Here is a 22106-nt window from a genome sequence, read left to right on the forward strand (position 1 = left end):
TGCAAAGGGAGATGCCTGCACTAGAAGAGGGGTTCGCAAGAAAGGTTGTCCCTCTCTCGCCAAGCGACTTGTGGCAAAAGTGCTGCCAAGAGATCTCCTAGCAGCTGAGGAAGGTCTTGTCCCATGGGTCGGCTGCGGGGTAGGAGCGGGAGGAGATGCGGAAGCAAGGGGGACTAGTGGGAGATGGAGGAGTGGGGGAAGTACCAATGAAGCAAAAAAAACGTAGTATATACTGACTGAAGAAGGTGATGTTTGGAGAAGATTTTGAGTTCCTAGGAGGAAATACCAATGAAGCAATGTCGATATTTGCAAGATATGCTGAAGAAGTAATGACCTTGGCTCAATGAGGTAAGCTGACCAGAAAGTCAAAAGATTGCCAAGATAAACAAATCCCACAATGCTAGTGTAAAAGCAGCCAATCTTGAAATACACGAAGTCATTGAACCAATGGGAAGCTGACCGGACAGGTCCATTTCTGCAGCAGTTTTCCGCCTTCTATTCAGCAAAGTGGTGGACTACGGTTTCTCCTTTTTGCAATTCGTGCTCATGAATGATTCTCCCAGCAAATTCATTCTAGGCTTTTGTGCTTATGAATGATACTCTCAGCAAATTCATTCTGGGCTTCTCTGTATACATGGGCATCTCAGTGCCTTATTACTTCACTCTAGAGGGGAAGGGGTAGGTAGGGGAGGGGTGGGTAGGGGTGAGAGGAGAGGGAATAGGGGTGAGAGGAGAGGGGATAGGAGCGAGGGGTGGTCTAGATAGGGGCGAGGGGGAGGGGGTAGGTAGGGGAGGAGTGGGTAGGGGTGAGGGGGTTGGGCTAGATAGGGGTGAGAGGAGAGGTGATAGGGGCGAGAGCAGCGAGGGGGGCTAGATAGGGGCGAGTGGGAGAGGGTAGGGGCGAGGGGGGTTGAGGGTAGGGCTAGAGGGGGTGTGAGGGGGTAGGTAGGGGAGAGTGAGAGAGGGTAGGGGCAAGAGGGAGAGGAAGTGGGTTGGTAGGGGCGAGGGGGGGTGAGGGTAGGGGCACGAGGGGGTGGGTAGGGGCGAGGACAGAGAAAGGGGGTAGGTATGTGTGAGAGGGTGAGGGTAGGGGAGGAGGGGGTGGGTAGGGGCGAGTGGGGAAGGGAGGGGAAGGGCAGGGTCGAGTGAGGGTAGGAGGGGGTAGGGAGGGGTTGTGGAACAAAGAGAGAGGGGAGGGAGGTAGGGGACGAGAGGGGATAAATAGGGATGGTGGAGCCAAGAAAGAGGAGGCACAAAAACAAAGTTTGTACAAACCCATCTCTTGCAAAATCATCGTCTGTTCCTGCAGAAGGGGCTACATAAATCTTGTTTTATAACCTAGACCCAAGCAAAGATACTCGTCTACATTGCACATGGCCTAGTAGTGCCGGGGGTGGGTATCAGAAACGCCGAAGTGTGCTCCTTTTGTGGGGTCTGGAGAGGGCACTGCTGAAGATTGCATTGTAGATGAAGAAGTTGTCGCGTCTAGGAGTAGAGAGACATCAGTGTCATCCCCTTTGAAATTGACTTGGTATCGTTGTTAGCCGCTTTGAAGAGGCTTGGTGAAGGGTAATTCACCAGATCCAGAGAACTTAAGTTGGTTCGAACAGTCTGACACGGATGGTGCTAAGGTTGAGGTGTATGTGAACTTTTGTAGATCCTCGACACTTGCTGTTGGGTGCACTGACAGTAGAAATGTTGGAGTTGGAGGATAATGTCCCTTTAGAGAGAGATTGGATAGACCCCATAACAAGGCATAGACTTGGTAGCGTCCAACCATTCCAGCAGATCTTCGTCTGACCCGTCAGGTGGAGTAGGCTGTTCTTGTTCAGGGTTGGATCCATGCCTCCTTCTGGGCGAATGGGTTTCATTGGGGAGCCAGGAGTATGTATCCACATTGCGTCGTTTCCCCAATCATGAAGCGCTTTAGTGTGGCACAGCCATGGTCTACTGATGAGCAAAGGAAATCCGCCCTCAACCTGGGGAAGACAAACCACAACAAAATCCAAGTTAAAGGTGAAGTCTTGTACCTGCAAAGGTACTTTGTCCACTATGCCCATTGGGTAGATTGTCCTCTAGTTGGCAAGAAGGCTGTGAAAGGTAGAGATGCGACTGTCTATGATTTGCGCCGCACTAACCTTGTCCTTGGAGAGGAGGATTTGAGGACTCAGCTGGAATACCTTCGTGATTGGCAATATCACTTACTTCCGTGAGCACATCATTCGAATCTGAGTTTCAGGGTGTTCCTCAATAAATGGCATAGCGCCCTGTTCCATATTCTGGACCATTCATTATTCGCCACCATGCTCATCATCTTTTTCGGATGGGTCCCCATCTTCTTAGTACACGAGATCTCTTTGGCCACCACAATCCACTACCCTTCCCTCTTCCGGCCCACAGGCTCCCTCTTGTAGCCAGGAGCCAGGATCTCCCTTCTTCTAGCTAGGCCCCACGCCCTAGTGAGCAACCTGTAGCAAGGAGCTATGCTCTCAAGTTTCATACACCCAATCACTCTGGGGGAGATGCTTGAGTGGTAACCAAGCCGGGACTATCTTTCACCAAATTCTATTTAGCATATCCCTTCTAGTTTTTGAACTAGTAATTTTTTGGGATATTAGTTTCCATTTGAGGATCATTCTATCCTGGTCTAGAGTCTTGATTCTGTTCCATAGTCTCACAACACACTCCATGCAATGTTGAGCCTCTTTTGTCTCATTGCATAGTGTGTTGTGTTTTACAATTGTTTTTGTTCATGGTCATCTATTATCATTGTGAATTCCTTTGTGTAAGTCACTCAGAGTGAGATAAGAGGCACACACATCACAACGCACTTTTCCTTCTACACAAGCTCGATCAGGGGAAGACACATGAACATCATTTAGGCCAGCAATGGGGCTTCAAATGAATTGACAGTGTCCAGACCACTTGCTATCTTGGTTTTCAGATTAGATATCATTCAAATCAGTAGCTAGTGCTAGTAAATAATATTATTAAGAGGAAGTTTTCAGTTTTTTAAATGCTTTTCATCTTTTATTTTGTTGTTGGAATTTGGTGGTCAATCAGGTGCCATTATTTGCATAGTATTTTTGCTCATGTTGATCTGCTTTGAAAGCTTTCATGAAAAAGTTGCAGGGAATACTCTGTAACTTTCTATGGGTGGGTTTTGGTGGATCCAATGATACTAAAATCAAGCTACACTAGGATGCTTTCATTAATTGGGCCATTAAGGTAGTTATAAAAATGTGAATCTAGACATGTAGACTTAGTCATTCAAGCAAGATAACAAGTTAGAGGTCTCACTTCAACTTCCCAGAACTGGTATTGTGTGGTTGGAGGACATATTTCATTGTACCTGAAACATGTGCGACCATCACCTGGATCAATCTCTACACGACTGATGCTTATGCCTTTAGGTTCATAGTCCTTGACATGTTTGATTTGTGTTAATTTTTTCTTAGACAAAGGTATCTACGCAACCTGAACACCCTCAATGGCGTCATTATTATATAGGAAGAGTCCAGTATGTTTCGAGTACTAATTTCCATAGACTAATGGTGCGGACTAACCACAATAGCAAGTGGGAAAACTTGTCTTGCTGATATATTTAGATGAGATGTCCAAGTTAACTGCAGATTGTCAAACTGCGAGATGCACCTCTATAGTGGGTGAAAACCTCTGTAATGCCTTATTTGAGTCCTATGAGCAGTCGGCTGTATTTTAGGATTTTCGACATAATTGTCAAAAGTCGAAATACTGTTACATCTTCTTCACAAGTACTCTGAAAAATCATCTATGAGCAGTTGGCTGTATTTTAGGATTTCGACATAATTGTCAAAGGTCAAAATACTGTTACATCTTCACAACAAGAACTCTGAAAAATCATGCATGTCCAGTGACTGTCTTCTTGCAACACATGCCAAATTCATGCCCCGTAATCACTCAATTTGTCTTGCTATTTTCTTGCCTCTGTGTGAATAAATGTACCAATCTTTCAAAGAGATGAAGCTGTTTAAAGTATAAAAACTTTTTAAGATTCAACAGATTGAAATGAGTCGCTCAGATTGCATAAGTGATCAATCTTATTTGCCAATAATTGTTGGCTGTGGAATAATTCCCAAGATTTGCATTTCGTTTCCTCTGCTATTTCTCAGTTGAACCAAGTTGAAACTTACTTTACATTGATTATTTTGATATTTTATTTCTCATTGATTATTATTGGATTTATGTTTCAGAGATTTCAACTTCATAGCATCGTGTGGTTTGGAAAGGCACATAAACATTTGGAATCCCTTCACGGCCAAAGTCATGGGCACCCTGATTGGCCATCAAGCTCCTGTTGTGGTTTGTACCCATGTTGAAAGTTCATACATTTAAGACCTGTTCATGAATTGCCTTCTTGTAACCAATTTATTTGTGCTTTGTTGTATGAGCAGGACGTTGTTGTGAATGATAAACACAATCAGGTCATTAGTGTGGCTTCAGATAGCTTGATCAAGATTTGGGATATGAGGACCAATAAATGCATGCAAACAATCCTTGAAAGACCAAATCAAAAGTCTCTCGACCCTCCCATCATATGTCGGCTCTTCTACGATCAAAGTAAAGATGTATGACAAGAAAAACATCATCCAATTAGTTTTCATCATCAAACATACACATTGTAATTTAAAGTTGAGAGAATGAACAAGTAATAGTATGAGATGGTAAGGATGTGAGGCGGTGGTCACACATATGGTGTATACCTGGTCAGTATCTCCAATGGAGTCTTAAATGAAGGCCCCGTCATGCTGGCAGTGGGGATCCCCATGGAAAATTTTGAGGCGGGCTAAAAAGCCAAGGACTTTGCACCTCTACAGTTTGAACCCTTAACTACCCACATGGAAAACGGCCAGATTTACCTATGAGACAAAAAGTTACAATCACGATACGAAAGGTGTGATTGTCTAAAAAGACAAAAAGTAAGGTAATAATACATTGGTGGGTAAGTGCCATAACATAAAAGAAACTAAGTGGGGGAGCTCAATGTAGGGGTACAAGTGAATCGAAAGTGAGTAGAGGAACCACAAGTGGGGGGGGGGGGGAATCATTCAATGACGTGTCACATACATCTTTGCAGCATAGAGTCAATCTCCTCCATAGCTAATAATAAATGGTGCATCCAATGATTCTTACTGTGGCAGACAGACAGAGGAGTGGGAGTGTGATGTTGCGCATCCCAAACAGGATTTTATTGGATACAAAGATCATAGAGCGGGTCATGGCAGTTTGGAGAGAGTTTGGGCACGCAGGGAACCCCTGCTAGTAGAGTGGCCACTGAACTTGCTAAGCTTAGTCGCTTCTTCCTCTAGGAGTCTGCAGCTCGCTTGGCTGCAACCAAGGAGGAGGAAAAGCATCTCAGATGGGGCATTGTTTCCTTACGACGGATGCAAGAGCACCACCCAGACAATCCTTGGTTGGAGGAGCAGTTGCGGCAGGCTCAACAGGAGCTGACCACCATTGAGGAGTGGCGTCATGAGTTTGCCTTTCATAGGCAGGCATCTCAGTGCACCCAGGTGGGCAACAGAGTTACTAGCGAGTTCTTTTAGACTATGGGGTCTCGCCATGCGAGCGCCAGTGTTAGTCAGTTGAGGAGACCTAATGGGTCAATTTCTTCAATGCCTAAGGATATGCGTGCAATTTCTACTGACTTTTACCGTGAGTTGCTTTCAGTTGAGGAGCCACAGTCAACGTGCCAGGATGCATGCAGAGAGGAGGTTTGGGCACAGATGCCTTGCCTAGTCACTAAGAAGATGCATCAGAGACTAGAGATGCCTCTCTAGCTGGAGGAGCTTGACGAGGCCCTCATGGAACTCCCCCGAGGTAGCTGCCCAGGGGAGGATGGTTTGACTCCCAGTTGTTGGGCATATGGTATTTGGCCTATGCACCGACACTGTGCACTACCCCTAGTTCAGTCAGCGCATGTGTGGAAGATTCAATGTGTAAATCCATGTGATAGCATGTATAGCTCTTTTCCTAGGATAAGTGGCGTTTGGTCATGTGTGCAACAGCCCTTAGTCGTAAATGCCTATGTGAAGGATAATTGCTTGTGTGGCAAGATATTATGCTATATCGTTGTATGCATTTATGTAAGTCAAAGGCTGACCCGGATAGCCTTTAAGCCTTATAAGGCTTTGATGTACATATCCTATGTTATGCTAAAGGTATTGTTGTACATTTTTTATATTGAGTTTTTTTTTTTTGAGAAAAAGATCTTTCTATTAGTTAACGAAATTGTCCATAGGGCTACAACCACGTCTACTTGAGAGGGCTACAACAATCATAAAGGGAGACTCTTCCAATGATTAAACAGCATATGTACAATGAAGCTAAATCAAGAGATGGGGGGAGGGAAGAGCCACACAAGTGGACGATAGTGCCATCTGAGCACACCCTGGACCATGGTGAAGAAAGGCCCAGGGCGCCATAGTCAAAGGAAGGCATTCCTATGCTCCCGCATGCGGTCGGAGCTGCCCTTCAGTCTCTCAAACTGTCCTCTAAGAGTATGGATCAGCTCTAGCCAAAGATTCCGAACTGTCTCTACTGGTGGTACAAGGCGAGTCTCAAAGATGCGGAAGCAGCGGGCCCCTCAGATGAACCGAGTGTCAGGCCGCAGATGAGCTCCCAACACTCCTCTCTCTCAGTGCACCACTCCTGTGGAGTAAGCTCTGGAGCAGGCTGGAGTGTAGGTCGACCCCCCTGCATCACTATCATCCTGCTGGTGGAGGATAGCTCAAACTGAAGTGTCGGGCCCGTGAGACTCGACCAAACAACTGCCCCCCAAGTGTACTGTTGTGCTATGGAAAGAGCTGGCATCAGCCGAAGGACACAAAGCCAAACCTGTTGTGCCAAAGGGCAGTCCTAAAGACAGTGACGCTGACTCTCCACAGGATGGTCACAAGTTGCACATGCTACCGAAAGACCACTATGTACAAGCCAATCAGATGTAGCAGGCTGATACACGAGCTAATAGCAGCCTTATTAGGCCTATTGCTATTCTTTTTTATGAATTCCATATTTCAAGGATGCTTTCAATCATATGCACCAGAGAAAGTTTGGGCATCACGCAAAAGAACGTCCATGTAACTCCCCACTGCGGTAGCCCGATGTGCAACCAGCCACAGGAACAGTGACTTGACGTGGCTGTCTAGCCTCCTACAACCTCGCCCAAAAAGCTGACAAGAACTCGGCTGTGAGACCCTCCTCCTGCCAATGAGGTGTTGTAGCAGGATAAGCCTCTCTCCGTGCTGGCAGAATGTGACATCCCAGTCGAACCGTGTACTGAAAGAAGGGTACACCTGGATAGTCGGCTGAGGAGAAAGGGCCCCTCCAAAACCAGTCTCCACGATCCCAGTGCACTCATGCCAGTGGACAGCTCTCCCAAGCCCACAACCTCCAGTGGCTAGTCTCAAGAGCTGCTAGGTCAGGATCTAGGACATAAGTCCTCCCAGGGGTGCCCACAACTTGGATCCTCTAAAAACAGCCCTCTGCCACTTGTGGGGCCTCTATTGAAACTTGATGTAAACGACCCACACCATGTAGCTGGAAAAATAGGGAGGGTACAGTCTCTGAGCAAGCCCGAACTGCGATGAGGACCTCCAATTGCGTGAAGTCCCCCATCCATCTGGGCGTTGTTGACCCGAGAGGTGTGAGCCACTCAGCTGGTACTGTCTCTGTGATGTCCTGACACATGCTCTGCACCCCTCTCATGCCCTGTAACCCCTCTCATGCACCCCTCTCTAAAGCTCTGCACCCCTCACATGCCTGCACCCCTCTCATGCACCCCTCTCTAAAGCTCCTCTGACAAGCCTCAAAACTGTAGCCAGTCACCTAAGGTGCGTGCAGGCCCCTTTGCCATGAGACCCCAAGAAACATGAGGCCTACTACCAACCAAGTGGCCTCTCCGAGTGCTAACCATGGGGTTCGAAACAAGGGGCTATCGCAGACGCTCCTCCGTGCAAGTAGGTTGATGCTACTCTAGGCCTCTCCTCAACTGCTCCCAGGAGCAAAGCAGAATAACAAAAAAACGGTCCTCCAGTCTCTTGCTCAGGCCAACTCTGCGCATCTCTACGAAAATGCATCTGGTGGAAGGTCTCCAAGGGCCTGCAGCCTGAGGCACTCTAGCACTAAGCCGCTGAAGCAAAAACTCCTTCCAGGGCTCCTTCCCGGGAAGCAATCCTCTAACAACAAACTTCCCAAGAAGGACTCTGCTCTGCTATGCTGGGTCTATGATCCCCAACCCCCTTTGAGAACAAGGAAGAGTGATGACCTGGCAGGCTACTTTGGCCCTGGCTATCTTATTGTCGTGCCCTGACCAAAGGAAATTCCTGATCAGCCTCTCTACCTGGCTGATTCAGGAACTCGAAAAGATCCAACAAGAAGTGATGTACCACATAGTAGCCAACAACACCTTGTTGGCCACTACAACTCTGCCTGCCAGAGAAAGTCGTGCGGAGCTCCAATGTAGCAGCTTCCTCCTGATGGACAAGAGGAGGGGAGCAATCGGCTGCTTAGGAAACAAGTCCAAACCACCTTGACATCCCAAGTATCGAGTTGCTGTCCTTGGGGGAATCCATCTGAAACCCTCACCTGGCATCCAATCAGGCGTAGGAGCACTACCAACTGAGAAATCCATTGTCTTTCTCTAGTTGATCCGTGTGCCTAATGCACAACAAAAGGTCTCAAGAGCCTGCTCACACCTGTGAAGGTTGGCCTCCTGGCCCTCCAAGTACAAAGCTAAGTCGTCTGCAAACTCAGTATCTAGTAACTCCTGGCCCTAAATAGGGAGCGCTAAGCCACGTAGACCAACCTGCTGTGAAACCAAAAATCTACTCATCGCCTCAGCATAGAACAGAAAGAGGAAGGGGACAAGAGGGTAGCCCTGTCTGATCGAACGTATGAGCATGAAGCAATCACCTCTACCACCTGCCAAAAGTACTTGACTGTGTGCCCGTTTGTAAAGAGCTGACACACCTCTAATCCAGGCATCTGAGAAGCCCATCCTGCGTAGAGTGCCCTCCAAAAAGTCACAGTCAACTCTATCGTAGGCCTTCTCAAAATCAAGAAGAAGTATCACCAAATCCTCACCACGGAGGCGAGCGAGGGCAGAGGCTCCTACAACATAAAGATGTTGTCAAGGATACTACGCTCCTTGACAAAACCTGTCTGTGTCCCATGTATAATGCTCTCTAGAAGTGGTTGAATCCTCAAACTCAGAGCCTTGGCAAAAATTTTGTAGGCTGAGTTGAGGATGGTGATGGGCTGCCACTGTCGAATCTCATCCAAGGAGCCAACCTCCTTGGGAATGAGGTAAATCAGACCCTCACTCGTAGACCCTCACTCATGCTGTTACGCATCTCTCCTGTGTGCAAGATGTATTGAAAAGCGCTGTAGAGATTTGAGCCAAGTAAGTCCCAGTACTCTAATAAAAAGCTAGGAGTCAAACCATCCTCACCTAGACAGTTACCACGGGCAGTTCTCTAGGGCCACGTGGAGCTCCTCTAGCTGAAGAGGAAACTCAAGCCTCTGGCGCATCTCCTGAGTCACAAGACAAGGCATCGGTGCACAAACCTGATCTCTGCATGCATCCTGCCGATCTGACTGAGGCTCTGCCGACCAGCAGGTCACGGTAAAAGTCAGTAGTAACTACTCGCATGTCCTCAGGCTCTGAAGCAACTGACCTGTCAGGCCTCCTCAATTGGCTGACCCTGTCATGCGTATGTCGAGGTTCCACTATCTCCTGTCACTCTGTCACCCACCGGGGTCCAGTGAGATGTCTGGCGATGGAAAGCAAACTCATGGCGCCTCTCCTCTGTGCTGGCAAGCTCCTGGCGAGCCTGCTGCAACTGCTCCTCCAACCAAGGACTGTCTGGATGCTGCTCGTCCATCCTCTACAAGGAAGCAACGCCCCGTCGAAGACACTGCTCCTCCTCTCTCGCTGTAGCAAGGCGGGCCATGGACTCCTGAAGAAAAAGACGACTAAGCTAAGCAAGTCCAGAGGCCACTTTGTGAGCAGGAGAGTCCTGCATGTCTAAGCCCTCTGTCCAGAGAGCCACCACTCTCTCTCTCTGAGCACAGAGTCCAGCAAAACCCTCTTAGGGATATGTAGCATCGTGCTCCCACTCCTCTGTCTATCTGTCATTGTGAGGATCATTGGTGCATGGTTCAAAAAAGAAGTCCCAGCCAGAATGCAAACTTCCCCACCCAAGTCACAGAAGTGGTCACTAGTGTAGGAAGCTATAGCAGGGCTACAGTGTCACTTTCATAGAACACACAGTTAGTACAGTTAGTCTGGTCTGGTTCACACTGGACAGACTCTCTGGGCTGGACAGTGACACGTGGCAGGGATACGGATGGTGGTCTAGTGGACATCGTGGTCAGGTCACCACCACTCAGTTTGGGGATAGACTTAGATGGCTGACATTTATGAGCCGTTGGTGGCTCTTTATGGTTGTACATATGAGGAGTAGCTGTTGGGTTATGATTATCATCTTCTTCATATACGGTCCAGTGTCGTCGTCTAGAGTAGCGAGTCTATACACAGCACGTCTTCACCATCCCTGCATATCTGAGCCTCAACACCCCCATTGTACCCGTGAGTTCTGTGCTAGAGTTGAGTGTGCTGCCATGCCAAAGTCTGTATCAGTTCTTTGAGATAGTCGAGTCCATATGTTCTAATCTGCTACAGTGCCTCTGTGTTGATTAGCTGTTATCTATTGTTTCTTGTGTTTTCATTCTGTTTTGAGAGAGATGACATGCACATTGCACTTAGGAGCACCCACTGTAGAGAGCACGACACACTATCCGCGCTACAGGTGCTCTCATTTTTGGCACGCCCGGTGGGACCTCAACCGAAGTCTCACTCTCTATTGAGGTGCAAATCGAGGAGCTAGCTGGGTTTTACCTAGCTTCGCCTTGCCCAGTGCAGCCTGTTGGTTGGTCCTGGACAGCTTACTCTAGTTGACCCAGTCTCTCGTCCTGGTCTAGGGGCCTTCCTCGTCCCTGGTCTAGTCCTTCCTCGTCCCTGGTCTATGCCTTCCTCGTCCTTGGTCTACTCCCTCCTCGTCCCTGGTCCAGCCTAGAGGTCTAGTCACTTGCACTGGCCTAGTAGAGTCTAGACCTATGTTCAACAAGTTAAAGGTTTTCTTGCATGACACATACAAGGCGGTCATTAGAGCGTCAAAGCGCAATACTGAGTCCTCTGAAGTACTACAACAGAAGACGACCCTTGGTACCTAGTAGAAGTCCATCAACCTCATCACCCATACCTCCACATACGGCATCACCCATTCCTCCACCCGGTTCCACATCTTCTAGGTCACCTTTCCCAGTAAAGCTCTCTCCTATTTTGTTACAGCAAGCTATTGAGCAAGGGGCTCCTGAGCATGAGGCCATGGAAGCGTTGACCAGTGTTTTAGCCAAGGTAAACATCAAGTCTCCTACCTTCAAGGGACTCTCCTTAGAAGATGCAGACGACCATGCAAGGAGGTTTGTATCTCTCTATAGAGGTCGTGGTCTTAATAGAGAAGATGCTTATTTGGTACTCTTTCCATCTACCTTGGATGGCTTAGCAGACAAATGGTACAGTCAGTTTGCAAAGAACCATTTTGCAACTTGGGCAGCTTTAAGACAACAGTTCTGTGCAGCATTCAAGCCAGGTGACTACCATGAAAAGGTGTTGGATGAGTTGGGCCGACATGGTGCTCCAGGCAAAGGAGACTTTTGCAGAACTCATGACTAAAACCAAGTCTCTGGTTGCCAAGCTTCCCCAGCAACCCGGTGAATTAATGGTTAAGAAGTGGGTGGAGAAGGCTCTTCCCAAAACTTCTCGGCAAAAACTCAGAGAGAGTCTCCGACCCAACTCCACTCTGGAGAAGTTTGTCACAGCTGCTACTAGGATAGAGGGGGCTAGGAAGCTGTTCACCAACTCCCCTCAGATAGAGACCCCCTCTATGTTTTCGGAAAGTCCTTCTAATCCATTGACTTCTTTACGTAGGGAACTTGAAGCCCTAAAACTACAATGCGCTCTTCAAGAGGAGAAATCAATCTCTCTTAGACAGGAGAAACCCCCACATCTCGAGGCTTTGGATCAAATCAAGAGAGAGCTAGAAGAGCTTGGGTCTCAGCAGGAGACGAAGGCTATGGTATGGTGCAGCTCCTGTCGCTCTCGAGGACACCCTCCACAGGACTGTCCCCTACGGGCTTATTGCCACTTCTGCGAAAAGCCTGGGCATGAAGACAAGGATTGCGGAAAATACAACAAAGTCTAGGTCCTTCTCTCCAACAAGGGCTAGCACCTACATCCAACATGGTTTCACCCTATGGCTATCAAAACCAGATGCCACCTCTGTTGACAACACCTCCTATGCAAGGTATGCACAACAACTTTGCATCCCCCAGCTTTTATCATGCTAATGCTCCTTCAGTTCCCCAAAGCTTCTACACGTCAGCATCCATCCCCATGCAGCAAGGGCCGTGACCACCTCGCCCCTCCAATAGGCCAATTTTGTGCTACAGGTGCGGGGAGTATGGACATTATCAAAGCAAATGTCTGTTGCCAAAAGGGTCCCCCCCTTGCCGACAGTGCCCTGAAGCTAAGGATCACTATAGTAAGGACTGCCCAAAACAACGTGCATCGACATATGCAAGCACAAGCCAGAACTAGCAGGAGTTTACATTCTCTAAGGTTAACCTCATCACAATAAGCACCGTCCCACAGGCCCCGCCTTCCACTCTTGTAGTTGCCTCTCGAGATGGGTTGAAGCAAGTGGAAGAGCGGGCTGGTGTACTTACAGGGGCACAGAGAGCTGCTCTTGGTCTCTGCCTCCCTGGCGGTCCAACTTTTTCTTCTCCAGCCACACAAATGAGTCAAACTCCCATGGTAGCTGACAAACCAGCAGGTAGTGCCAAGAGCGAACCTACCTCTCTTCTATCAGATATTGATGGTGATTTTATGCAGTAGAGGACTTGCAGAAGTTTAAGATACCAGAGCAAGCACTGATCAAAAGAGAGAAGCCTATAGCAGAGACTATCTTGAAAAACACCTTTCAGCAAGTGTCACTCTACAACATGCTTCGACTTGATGCAAATTTTCGAAGTGACACCCTTTCCTTCATCTAGTATCTGTATCCCAATGCAGGGCCTAGTGGTAGGCACCTACCTGTGCAGCCCTTGGAGTCCTACATGATTTCTTATCCAGTTGCTCCCCTCACCGACTAAAACGTCCTTGTGTCACTGTGTCTATTCTTGGGCATCAATTCTCAGGCGTCATAGTGGATGGTGGATCTGGGATCAATCTGATGCTAGAGTTTACTATGTTGGCTCTAGGTCTGCAGCCTACCCGCTCCATTCACTGTTACATTGGCGGACCAGAGGACAGTATATCCAGTGGGCATAGTAGATAAGGTGCCTCTGAAGGTACAAGACTTCACATAGCTTGGATTTTGTGGTGGTTAGTCTTCCCCAGGTGGAGGGAGGATTTTCTTTGCTTATTGGTAGACCATGGTTGCGGCATACTAAGGCACTTCATGATTGGCAAAATGCCGCCGTGTGGATACATACTCCTGGGTCCCCTATGCAACCAATTCGAATCTAAGGAGTTACGGATCTAGTGTTCATCACAACTCATTGTCAGTACAGTCCAACCCCGACCCCGAGCAGCCCATCCCACCTGTCGGGTCTGACAAAGACCTGCTGCAATGGTTGGAAGCTACCACATCGATGCTGTGCTATGTGGTCTCTATTCAAGCCTCACCTGTGCCTGTAACACTCTCTCTCCCATCTCCTCAGGCCCACACCAGTGTCCCAAGCCCTACAGCAAAAAGTGTGCCAGTCAAAGAAGTAAGTGTGTTAGTCCTTGATGACCATGAATCAAGTGTTCCTCTGATGGAAGCCGTCGGCCTTGGTGAACCTATAACACATCACCAAAGGGGGAAGAAATCTCCTCTGCATGAGCTCACCAATGTTCCACTTCTTCCTCTAACATCTTTCGGGTCTGACGCCCCACCCACTCAAAAGCACTCTGCTATGTCTATGTCTGAAGACTTACCCTTCGAGGAGCTTCCACCAGGATGGTTACAAGAGGAGTATGCAGAGTTTCCAATCGATCAAACACTAGCCCATGATGTCTCGAAGCTCCAAGAGGCAGTTTACTTTTCATCTTCCGAAGCACCCTCTCCAGCTACACCTCCTGACCCGGTCAAAGAAGTCAACTTAGGGGACCCTAACAACCCTCAGCACGTCCTCTTAGCAGCTTGGTTATGGGAGCATCCCACGTTACTCGATCAGGTAGTCTCTTTTATACACTCTTTTAAAGATGTTTTTGTTTGGTCCTACAAGGATTTGGAAGGGATCCCACCAGAATTGGGTGTCCATACTATCCCTCTGATTGAAGGGGTTAAGCCTGTCAGAGGCCGAGTTTACAAGCTCAACCCAAAGTATGCAGAGGCAGGGATCATTGTACTTGTGGAGCACTCTGAGTGGTTATCACCCATGGTGATAGCGCCTAAGAAGCAGTCCAATAAAATCCGTGTGTGCATAGATTACCGCGCTCTAAACAAGGTAACTGTCCCAGATGGTTTTCCCACACCTTTTACTGAGCGTGTGCTAGAAGATGTAGCAGGGCATGTTTTGTACAGTTTTATGGATGGGTTCAGTGGATACAATCAGTTGGGCATCCATCCAGGTGACCAGATTAAAACGGCTTTTGTGACTCCCTAGGATATTTTTATTTACACTAGAATGTCGTTTGGGTTGAAAAACGCTCCATCTTCATTCAACCGAGCAGTATATTCTATATTTTGTCCTTTACTTACGGATCATCTTCTTATCTTCATGGACGATTTTTCGACCTTCTCAGATGCTCAATGTTCAACCCCAGTGGAAAATTTAGAAGAGCACCTCGCTGAGCTCTCTGCTGTCTTCATCAAGTGCAAAGCGGCACGCCTAAAGCTCAATCCTAATAAATTTCATTTTTTGGTCACTGAGGGCACACTTCTAGGCCATGTGGTGTCTGCTAAAGGTTTTAGCGCCTGACCCAGAGAAGATCGTGGCAATCTTGAAGTTACCGCCTCCCATCAACCCAAAAGGTGTGCAGAGCTTTGTAGGCCACACAGGCTATCATCGCAGGTTTATACGCATTTATGCACAGGTGGCTCAATCTCTGACCCGACTCACTAGTGCTACTGTCCCCTTTCAATGGTCCAATGCAGAGGCTGAAGCTTTTGCATACCTCAAAAAACGCCTCACTAAAGCGCCTGTTCTAGTGGCTCCCGATTTCTCTCTTCCCTTTCATGTGCATACTGATGCCAGTCAACTGGCTGTGAGTGTTGTGCTAACTCAACCTAGTAAGGAGTACAATGTGGATCGCCATGTTCACTATGCAAGTCGCCTACTCACCAAGGCAGAGCGCAACTAAGGCACCACAGAGAGGGAAGGTTTGGCCATTGTGTATGCTTTACAAAAATTTCGCCATTATTTATTGGGAGTCCATTTCACAGTTATTACTGATCATCATGCCCTGTGCTATTTGCTTAATAAGCCGCAAGTTGCAAGTCCGGTATAGCGATGGCTACTCTTATTTCGAGAGTTTGACTTCGAAGTGGTACTCAGGCCCGGCAAACATCATGTCCTTGCTGACCACCTCTCTCGCATTCACACAGGTGAAGAAGCACCAGGGGTTGCAGATGACTTTCCAAATAGTAGTCTCTTTAAGGTGGATACCACTCCAGAATGGTACGGTGATGTACCGCATTTGCTATCTATTGGCCTATACCCTGATAATGCGTCTCTACTGCAAAAGAGAAGATTGCTTTTAAAGTCGAGCCCATTCACTCTAATTGGGGGCAAGCTCTACAAATCCGGACCAGATGGTGTTCTGAGACGGTGTGTCTCCCCTCATGAAGTTGAGAATATTCTGGAGGATGCCTACAGTGGTCCCACTGGTGGCCATTACCTTGGTCACATCACCGCCCAGAAGATTCTACAGCGTGGTCTATGGTGGCCCTACGTTTTCCGAGATGCAATTGCCTATGTGAAAGTATGTGATGTGTGTCAACATTGTGGATCTAAACCAAGCAAGCAGTCCAACCGTTCTCTGCAGGTCTCTATGGCATGGCTCCCTTTTGAGAGATGGGGTATAGATTTTGTGGGTCCAATTGCTCCCTAGCCCAACCAAGTAACCGAAAGTATCTGCTGGTGGCTACAGATTATGCAACCAAGTGGGCAGAGGTACTGGCAACAACTGATTGCACTGGCAATACTGTAGCCAAGTTTCTATATGAAAATATTTTGTGCAGGTTTGGATGTCCCTTGGAGATCACCAGTGATAGGGGCAGTCACTTCGTTAATGAAATGATTTCAACTTTGCTCGCCAACTACAAGATTTTCCACCATAAGTCTTGTTCCTATTACCCTAGAGCAAATGGGTAGGCCAAAAGCACCAATAAGTTTCTGATAGCACTTCTGAGGAAAGCATGTCATCTACATCGGACGTCTTTGGCTCAAGCTATCCACGTCACTCTTTGGGCTTACCGCACTTCTTTCAAAGCCACGACCAACCACACCCCATTTCAATTAGCATTCGGTTTGGAAGCAATAGCACCCTTTGAATTCAACTCAGGATCTCCTCGTGTAGGCAGTCTCCGTACCAACGGGGGTTTGGGGTCTGCCTCTGTTTCTTGTCTCGCCTTATTGGAATAAAGCCGCAGTTTGGCTTCTCAGGCTATTGAAGTAGAGGCTTCGTCGCAAGGTGTGGCACGATCGCCATCTCAGAAAGCCAAACATTATCCAAGGATCATTGGTGCTACTGTATCAAGCTAGATATCAGAAAAAAGCAAAGAAGTTGGTCCCAGCTTGGCAAGGTCCATTCATGGTACAAGAAATTTTGCCACAAGGAGCAATCCAATTAGTAACTTTGGATGGTGTTCCCTTGCCGCTGGTAAATGGCTCCAGAATCAAGTGCTATCATCCCTCTGAGTAAACATCTCAGTAAACAGTCTGCAGCCATTTCACCACCTGTAATTGTTATGCCTAATAGGTTCTAAATCTCCCATCTCTCTTCTCCCCAGTACCTTCCCACCAGAACGGGTGTTCTGTTACTGTCTCTGCAACACTCTCAGTCTCTGCTATGCCTGTAGAAGTTTCCACATTTCCTCCTAAGGTATCCTTTCTCCACTCTATAATTGGGGTACTTGTCTCGAACTTCTTAAAGTCCAATCATTCTTTCTCTAAGTGTGAACCACATTTCTATCATCAGTCTTGTTTGACGTTCATACTGGGGTCTCTCAAGTTGAACTCCTCACCTGGGTCTGTTCTCAAGTTGAACTCCTCACCTAGTCTGTTCTGTGATAGTTTCTCTAAGTTCCCACGCTTCTCTCTGTAGCATGGAGTTGTCTGTCTCTAGTGTCTGCCCTTGCCCTCTCTACTGCCCCAGCCCCCTACCCTGTGCCCTTGGCCTTGGTGTTTTGAAACACATCTTTTGTTGTCTTTAAGGCAAATTTGACCTCTACTTATTTCGGGGCGGCTATAGTTGCTTAAAGACAAACTTGACCTCTACTTATTTCAAGGCGGCTATAGTTGCAGTCTCCTAATGGATCCCAACTCCAGGTCAATGCTTTCTTGTGCTCTGCAACTTATCAGTATAAGCCATGTTGCTCTTTGTTAGTACTGCAATGAGCCTGAACGAGCCTGTGATGCCGAGGACGTATGTTGTCCATGCTTTTGCACAGTGAGAGGCTTTGATCGTTATGGATGCCAAAAGTGGGATTTTTTCTCTCTGATAGAAGAACGTGCGACGAATTCATGCAGAGGGCCCTCTCTATCTCCCAACTCGCCCACTCCTCCTCTCTCCCAATTCGTCCCCTCTCCCAACTCGCCCCTTTTCCCCTCTTCCCCAATTCGTCCCCTCTCCCAATTTTTCCCCTCTCCCAATTCGCCCCCTGCCATCCACCCCCCCCCCCCCCCCCCCCCCAAAACCCAACTCGCCCCTTTTCCCTCTCTCCCAATTCGTCCCCCTCCCCCTGACCAACTCGCCCCCTCTCTCCCAATTCGTTCCTCCCCAATTCGATCCTTTTCTCCTCTTCCCCAAGACGTCCCCCCTCTCCCAACGCCCTCTACCCAGCTGGTCCCCTCACCAATTCGCGCTACTCCTCCCCTTAACAAACTCGGCTGTATCGGGGTCGTCAAAAACCAACTCGACCTTTTTTAATTGGCCTTCTTTATTCGTTCGCTTTCCCTCCAAGCAACCCTAATCCCGCACATCTATCGCCGTTCTACCCAATTCGACCGCTTGTCCTCTTCGGCTTCTTTCAGTAGTTTGGCTTCTTCCGCTTTTGCTCCTTCCGTTGATAACCACATATATATACATACAGGGTGAAAGCAGTACGCAGTAATTGAAAAGTTATCACATGTATGCAGTGTGGATATGTATTCAATTGTGGACTAGCTTTTGAGTGTCTAACGTTCTTCTGGCTGTGCATCGGAACAACCTCAGTCAGAATCTCAGTCAGTCAGCAGGGTGTGGTCTATATACATCAGTTAGTGTCAGAAGTTTTGTAATTTCCATGGCGGGTAGTAGCAAACTCTCCAGAAAAGCAGGCTTAATAAAGAAGCCACCACCTCAGTCACTGAGTTCTGTTGAAGAGAAGGATGACTCAGAAACTAGTGGCTAGGATCTGGATGACTTCACTTCCAATGATGCCAGCGATGAAAGTTACAAAGACTCCCCAACCTCGGAGTCGGATTTAGAAACTGTCTCTGAATAGGACGCGTCCAAAGAAACAAATGTGAAAACAGCAAGTAAAAAGAAATGCAATCATGAAATCATCCATCATGAGATCAGTAGGCCGGCTACATCTAAAAGTCGCACACTATTCTCCTTGGTTGTTTATCTACAGCCGCCTCGACCATCTCTCAGCAAAATCCTCTCCAAGGACCAGCTACAGACTATGGGTCTCCCAGCACTGGCCGACGATCTGCCAACCACTATTCCTGTTGAGATGATACATGATCTTCTGAAGAACTTTCCCAAGGTCAGGGGCCACAAGCTCACTGCTACAAGGTTAGGCCATGCTATGGGTATGACCACCTTTCGATCTGTGAAGCCTGCTACCCAAACCTTCTCTCAGCTTTCTAAGGAGGCCACCATTCAGGCATGTGAGGAAATGCTCAGTACGGATCACCCGGATTACAAAAGAAACAAACAGCTCCTGGCAATCTTTAGATACTACTTTCTAGCTAGAGATTCCAAAGAAGATAAAGGAAAATGTGAACTGCCCACTACATTATCCCATTGGGACGGCCTTTACTGTTTGCTCCATGCCCAACCCTGTGGATTTCACCAAATTCTTTTTTCATCGTTACAGTCTAGGGCCAAAAGGTTTTGGACCTAGGTGAGGTCTGTGCAGCTCAGCTTCAAATGTTTCGCAGCCCCTCTCTTCATGTGGGTCATAAATATACATGTTACATCAGACGAAGTAGATGAGGATACACGAAGTGTGCAAGGGAAAAGGAAATCCTTAAACATTTATGCTGATCCTAAAATCACGAAGAAAAAGAAGATCAAAGCAAAGGTGGCAAAAGATACAGCAGAGTCTCTACTCTCTTTGCCAATATCTGAGAGCCAACAGACTAAGGTGACACATCTTCCGCGGCGCTCTCTGTCTTCCACCCCTCTCTCTACTGGGCCACTGTCTACTTCCAAACTTCATGACAAATCGGCGGCTTCTCCCTCGGAGATTCCTATACCTTCTTCCCCAATAGTCACCCATACTGATGCCAATATATCACTAACTCCACCTGCAACCACCATCTCAGCTCCTACTCCACCGGTAGTACCTACTCCTAGCGAGCCCCCTGTGCCACTCGGGAGTCCTCCAGTATCATCTTTAGGGGTGGCTAACTCTACTTCTCTGTTACACCTTTCGGAGAAAGTATCACAAGACTCCAGGATTGCTATCGCCACCATAGAGCTTGGAGCGGAACAGTTAGCTTCCACACACCAGCGCCACTCTGCCATATACGCAGCTATGGAGGGATCTCTGAAGGTGGCCGAAAGTGCCATCTCGGATCGGGATGCTACGATTTTTGCTCTACAACAAGCTTTGAAAATAAAGTCAGACATCATTGAAGACCTTAAAGCACAAGTACAAGGGAAATGCTTCTACATGGAGATAGGTCTACTCAGGCTCAGGCTCAGGCTCAGGCTCAGGTTGACGTGGGGTTTGGATGGACTGGATCTGGGTCACCATTGCATAGTGCAGGTCCTTCTCAGCACTTTATGGGACTCTACAACAGCCTCCAGTTCAATACTACCGTCAACAGTATCCTCAGGGGTTTCAGTTATCGCCATTGTCCCACATGCATAGCGTTCCTTACTGTGACGGTGTTGCTGGTGCATACCGCCATGGTTGTGTCACTCATCGTCCTCAGTACACTACCGAACAGGTGTTACCCTCTGTCCTGCAGCAACTGGCAGCTCCTTTCTCTGGCGGCCAGGTTATGGACAGCAGAGCCCAGCATCCTCTAGTCCAGCAACGAAGTTCCACCATTGATTTGATGGCTCCACCTCCGAAGACTGATCCTTCGGGTGCAGTTGTAGCGACTACTCTTTCTCTGCGATGATGATTGACAGTCTTTTCACCATGGCGGTACAATAGTCATTTATTATTGCAGTTCAGTCTTTTAGCAGTTTCAGTGGTTCTCTCATAGAGACGGTGAGTGGTTTTGTGGCAAGCAACCTATAGCAGGGCTACAGTGTCACTTTCACAGGACACACAGTTAGTACAATTGGTCTGGTCTAGTTCACACTGGATGGACTCTCTGGGCTGGACAGTGACACGTGGCAGGGATACGGACGGTGGTCTAGTGGACATCGTGGCCAGGTCACCACCACTCAGTTTGGGGACTTAGATGGCTGACATTTATGAGCCGTTGGTGGCTCTTTATGGTTGGACATATGAGGAGTAGGTGTTGGGTTATGATTATCATCTTCTTCATATATGGTCCATTGTCGTCGTCTAGAGTAGCGAGTCTATACACAGCACGTCTTCACCATCCCTTCACATTTGAGCCTCGACATCCACATTGTACCCGTGAGTTCTGGGCTGGAGCTGAGTGTGCTGCCATGCCAGAGTCTGTATCGATTCTTTGAGATAGTCGAGTACATATGTTATGGTCTGCTACAGTGTGTCTGTGTTGATTAGCTGCTATCTATTGTTTCTTGTGTTTTCATTCTGTTTTGAGTGAGATGTCACGCACATTGCATTGAGGAGCACCCACTGTAAAGAGCACGACACACTATCTGCGCTACAGAAGCGATCTATCTAAGATAGATTTACTCCTCCCACTCTGTGGTCCGAACGAGAGAAGGCCAGGCTGTCTGGTGGCCTCACAAAGCTAGAATGTTGCCACACATCTGAAACCCGCAAAGTCATACATAACCTCTCCCAAGCTGCCAACTCAACTCCATGCACAATAGTGTGGCTACCTCCAATCTTGTCAGAGAAGGCCAGGCTGTCTGGTGGCCTCACAAAGCTAGAATGTTGCCACGCATCTGAAACCCACAAAGTCATACATAACCTCTCCCAAGCTGCCAACTCAACTCCATGCACAATAGTGTGGCTACCTCCAATCCTGTCAGAGAAGGCCAGGCTGTCTGGTGGCCTCACAAAGCTAGAATGTTGCCACACATCTGAAACCCGCAAAGTCATACATAACCTCTCCCAAGCTGCCAACTCAACTCCATGCACAATAGTGTGGCTACCTCCAATCCTGTCAGAGGGGTCCTCCAACATGTTGAAGTCACCCCCAACGCACCATTGCTCTGCCTGCGGTAGAGACTCATCTATATGAGAGCAAAAGCCTTCGCGCCATTGGCACATAGTTGTTCAAGAATCCCATGAGGCAACCCTGAACCTGCATAGTGATCCGCTGAACCCTGCCTGGCACAATAATTCCTCTTCCCACAATGGCCTGCTGCAAAGAATTCACAATAGTCATACATACCCCTCCTTGGATGCCCCCACGGAGGGGTATATATGCAGCTGACCAAAACGTCTCATAGCGACCATGCA

The 22106-nt window shown here is 47.9% G+C and overlaps 1 protein-coding gene across 9 annotated transcripts in view; it reads left to right on the plus strand.

Annotated features, from left to right (window-relative positions):
- Positions 1–22106, plus strand: part of LOC147458778 (uncharacterized) — a 372832-nt gene that overhangs the window by 222418 nt on the left and 128308 nt on the right. For all 9 annotated transcript variants that reach the window (XM_086510216.1, XM_086510214.1, XM_086510218.1 and 6 more), the window contains 2 exons: positions 4233–4341; positions 4434–4607. In XM_086510216.1, coding sequence (XP_086366342.1) covers positions 4233–4341; positions 4434–4607 — 283 coding nt within the window. The remainder of the gene's footprint in view (positions 1–4232; positions 4342–4433; positions 4608–22106) is intronic.

This window comes from Adiantum capillus-veneris, chromosome 4, assembly GCF_014529385.1.
Source record: "Adiantum capillus-veneris isolate H3 chromosome 4, ASM1452938v2, whole genome shotgun sequence".
Lineage (NCBI taxonomy): Eukaryota > Viridiplantae > Streptophyta > Polypodiopsida > Polypodiales > Pteridaceae > Adiantum > Adiantum capillus-veneris.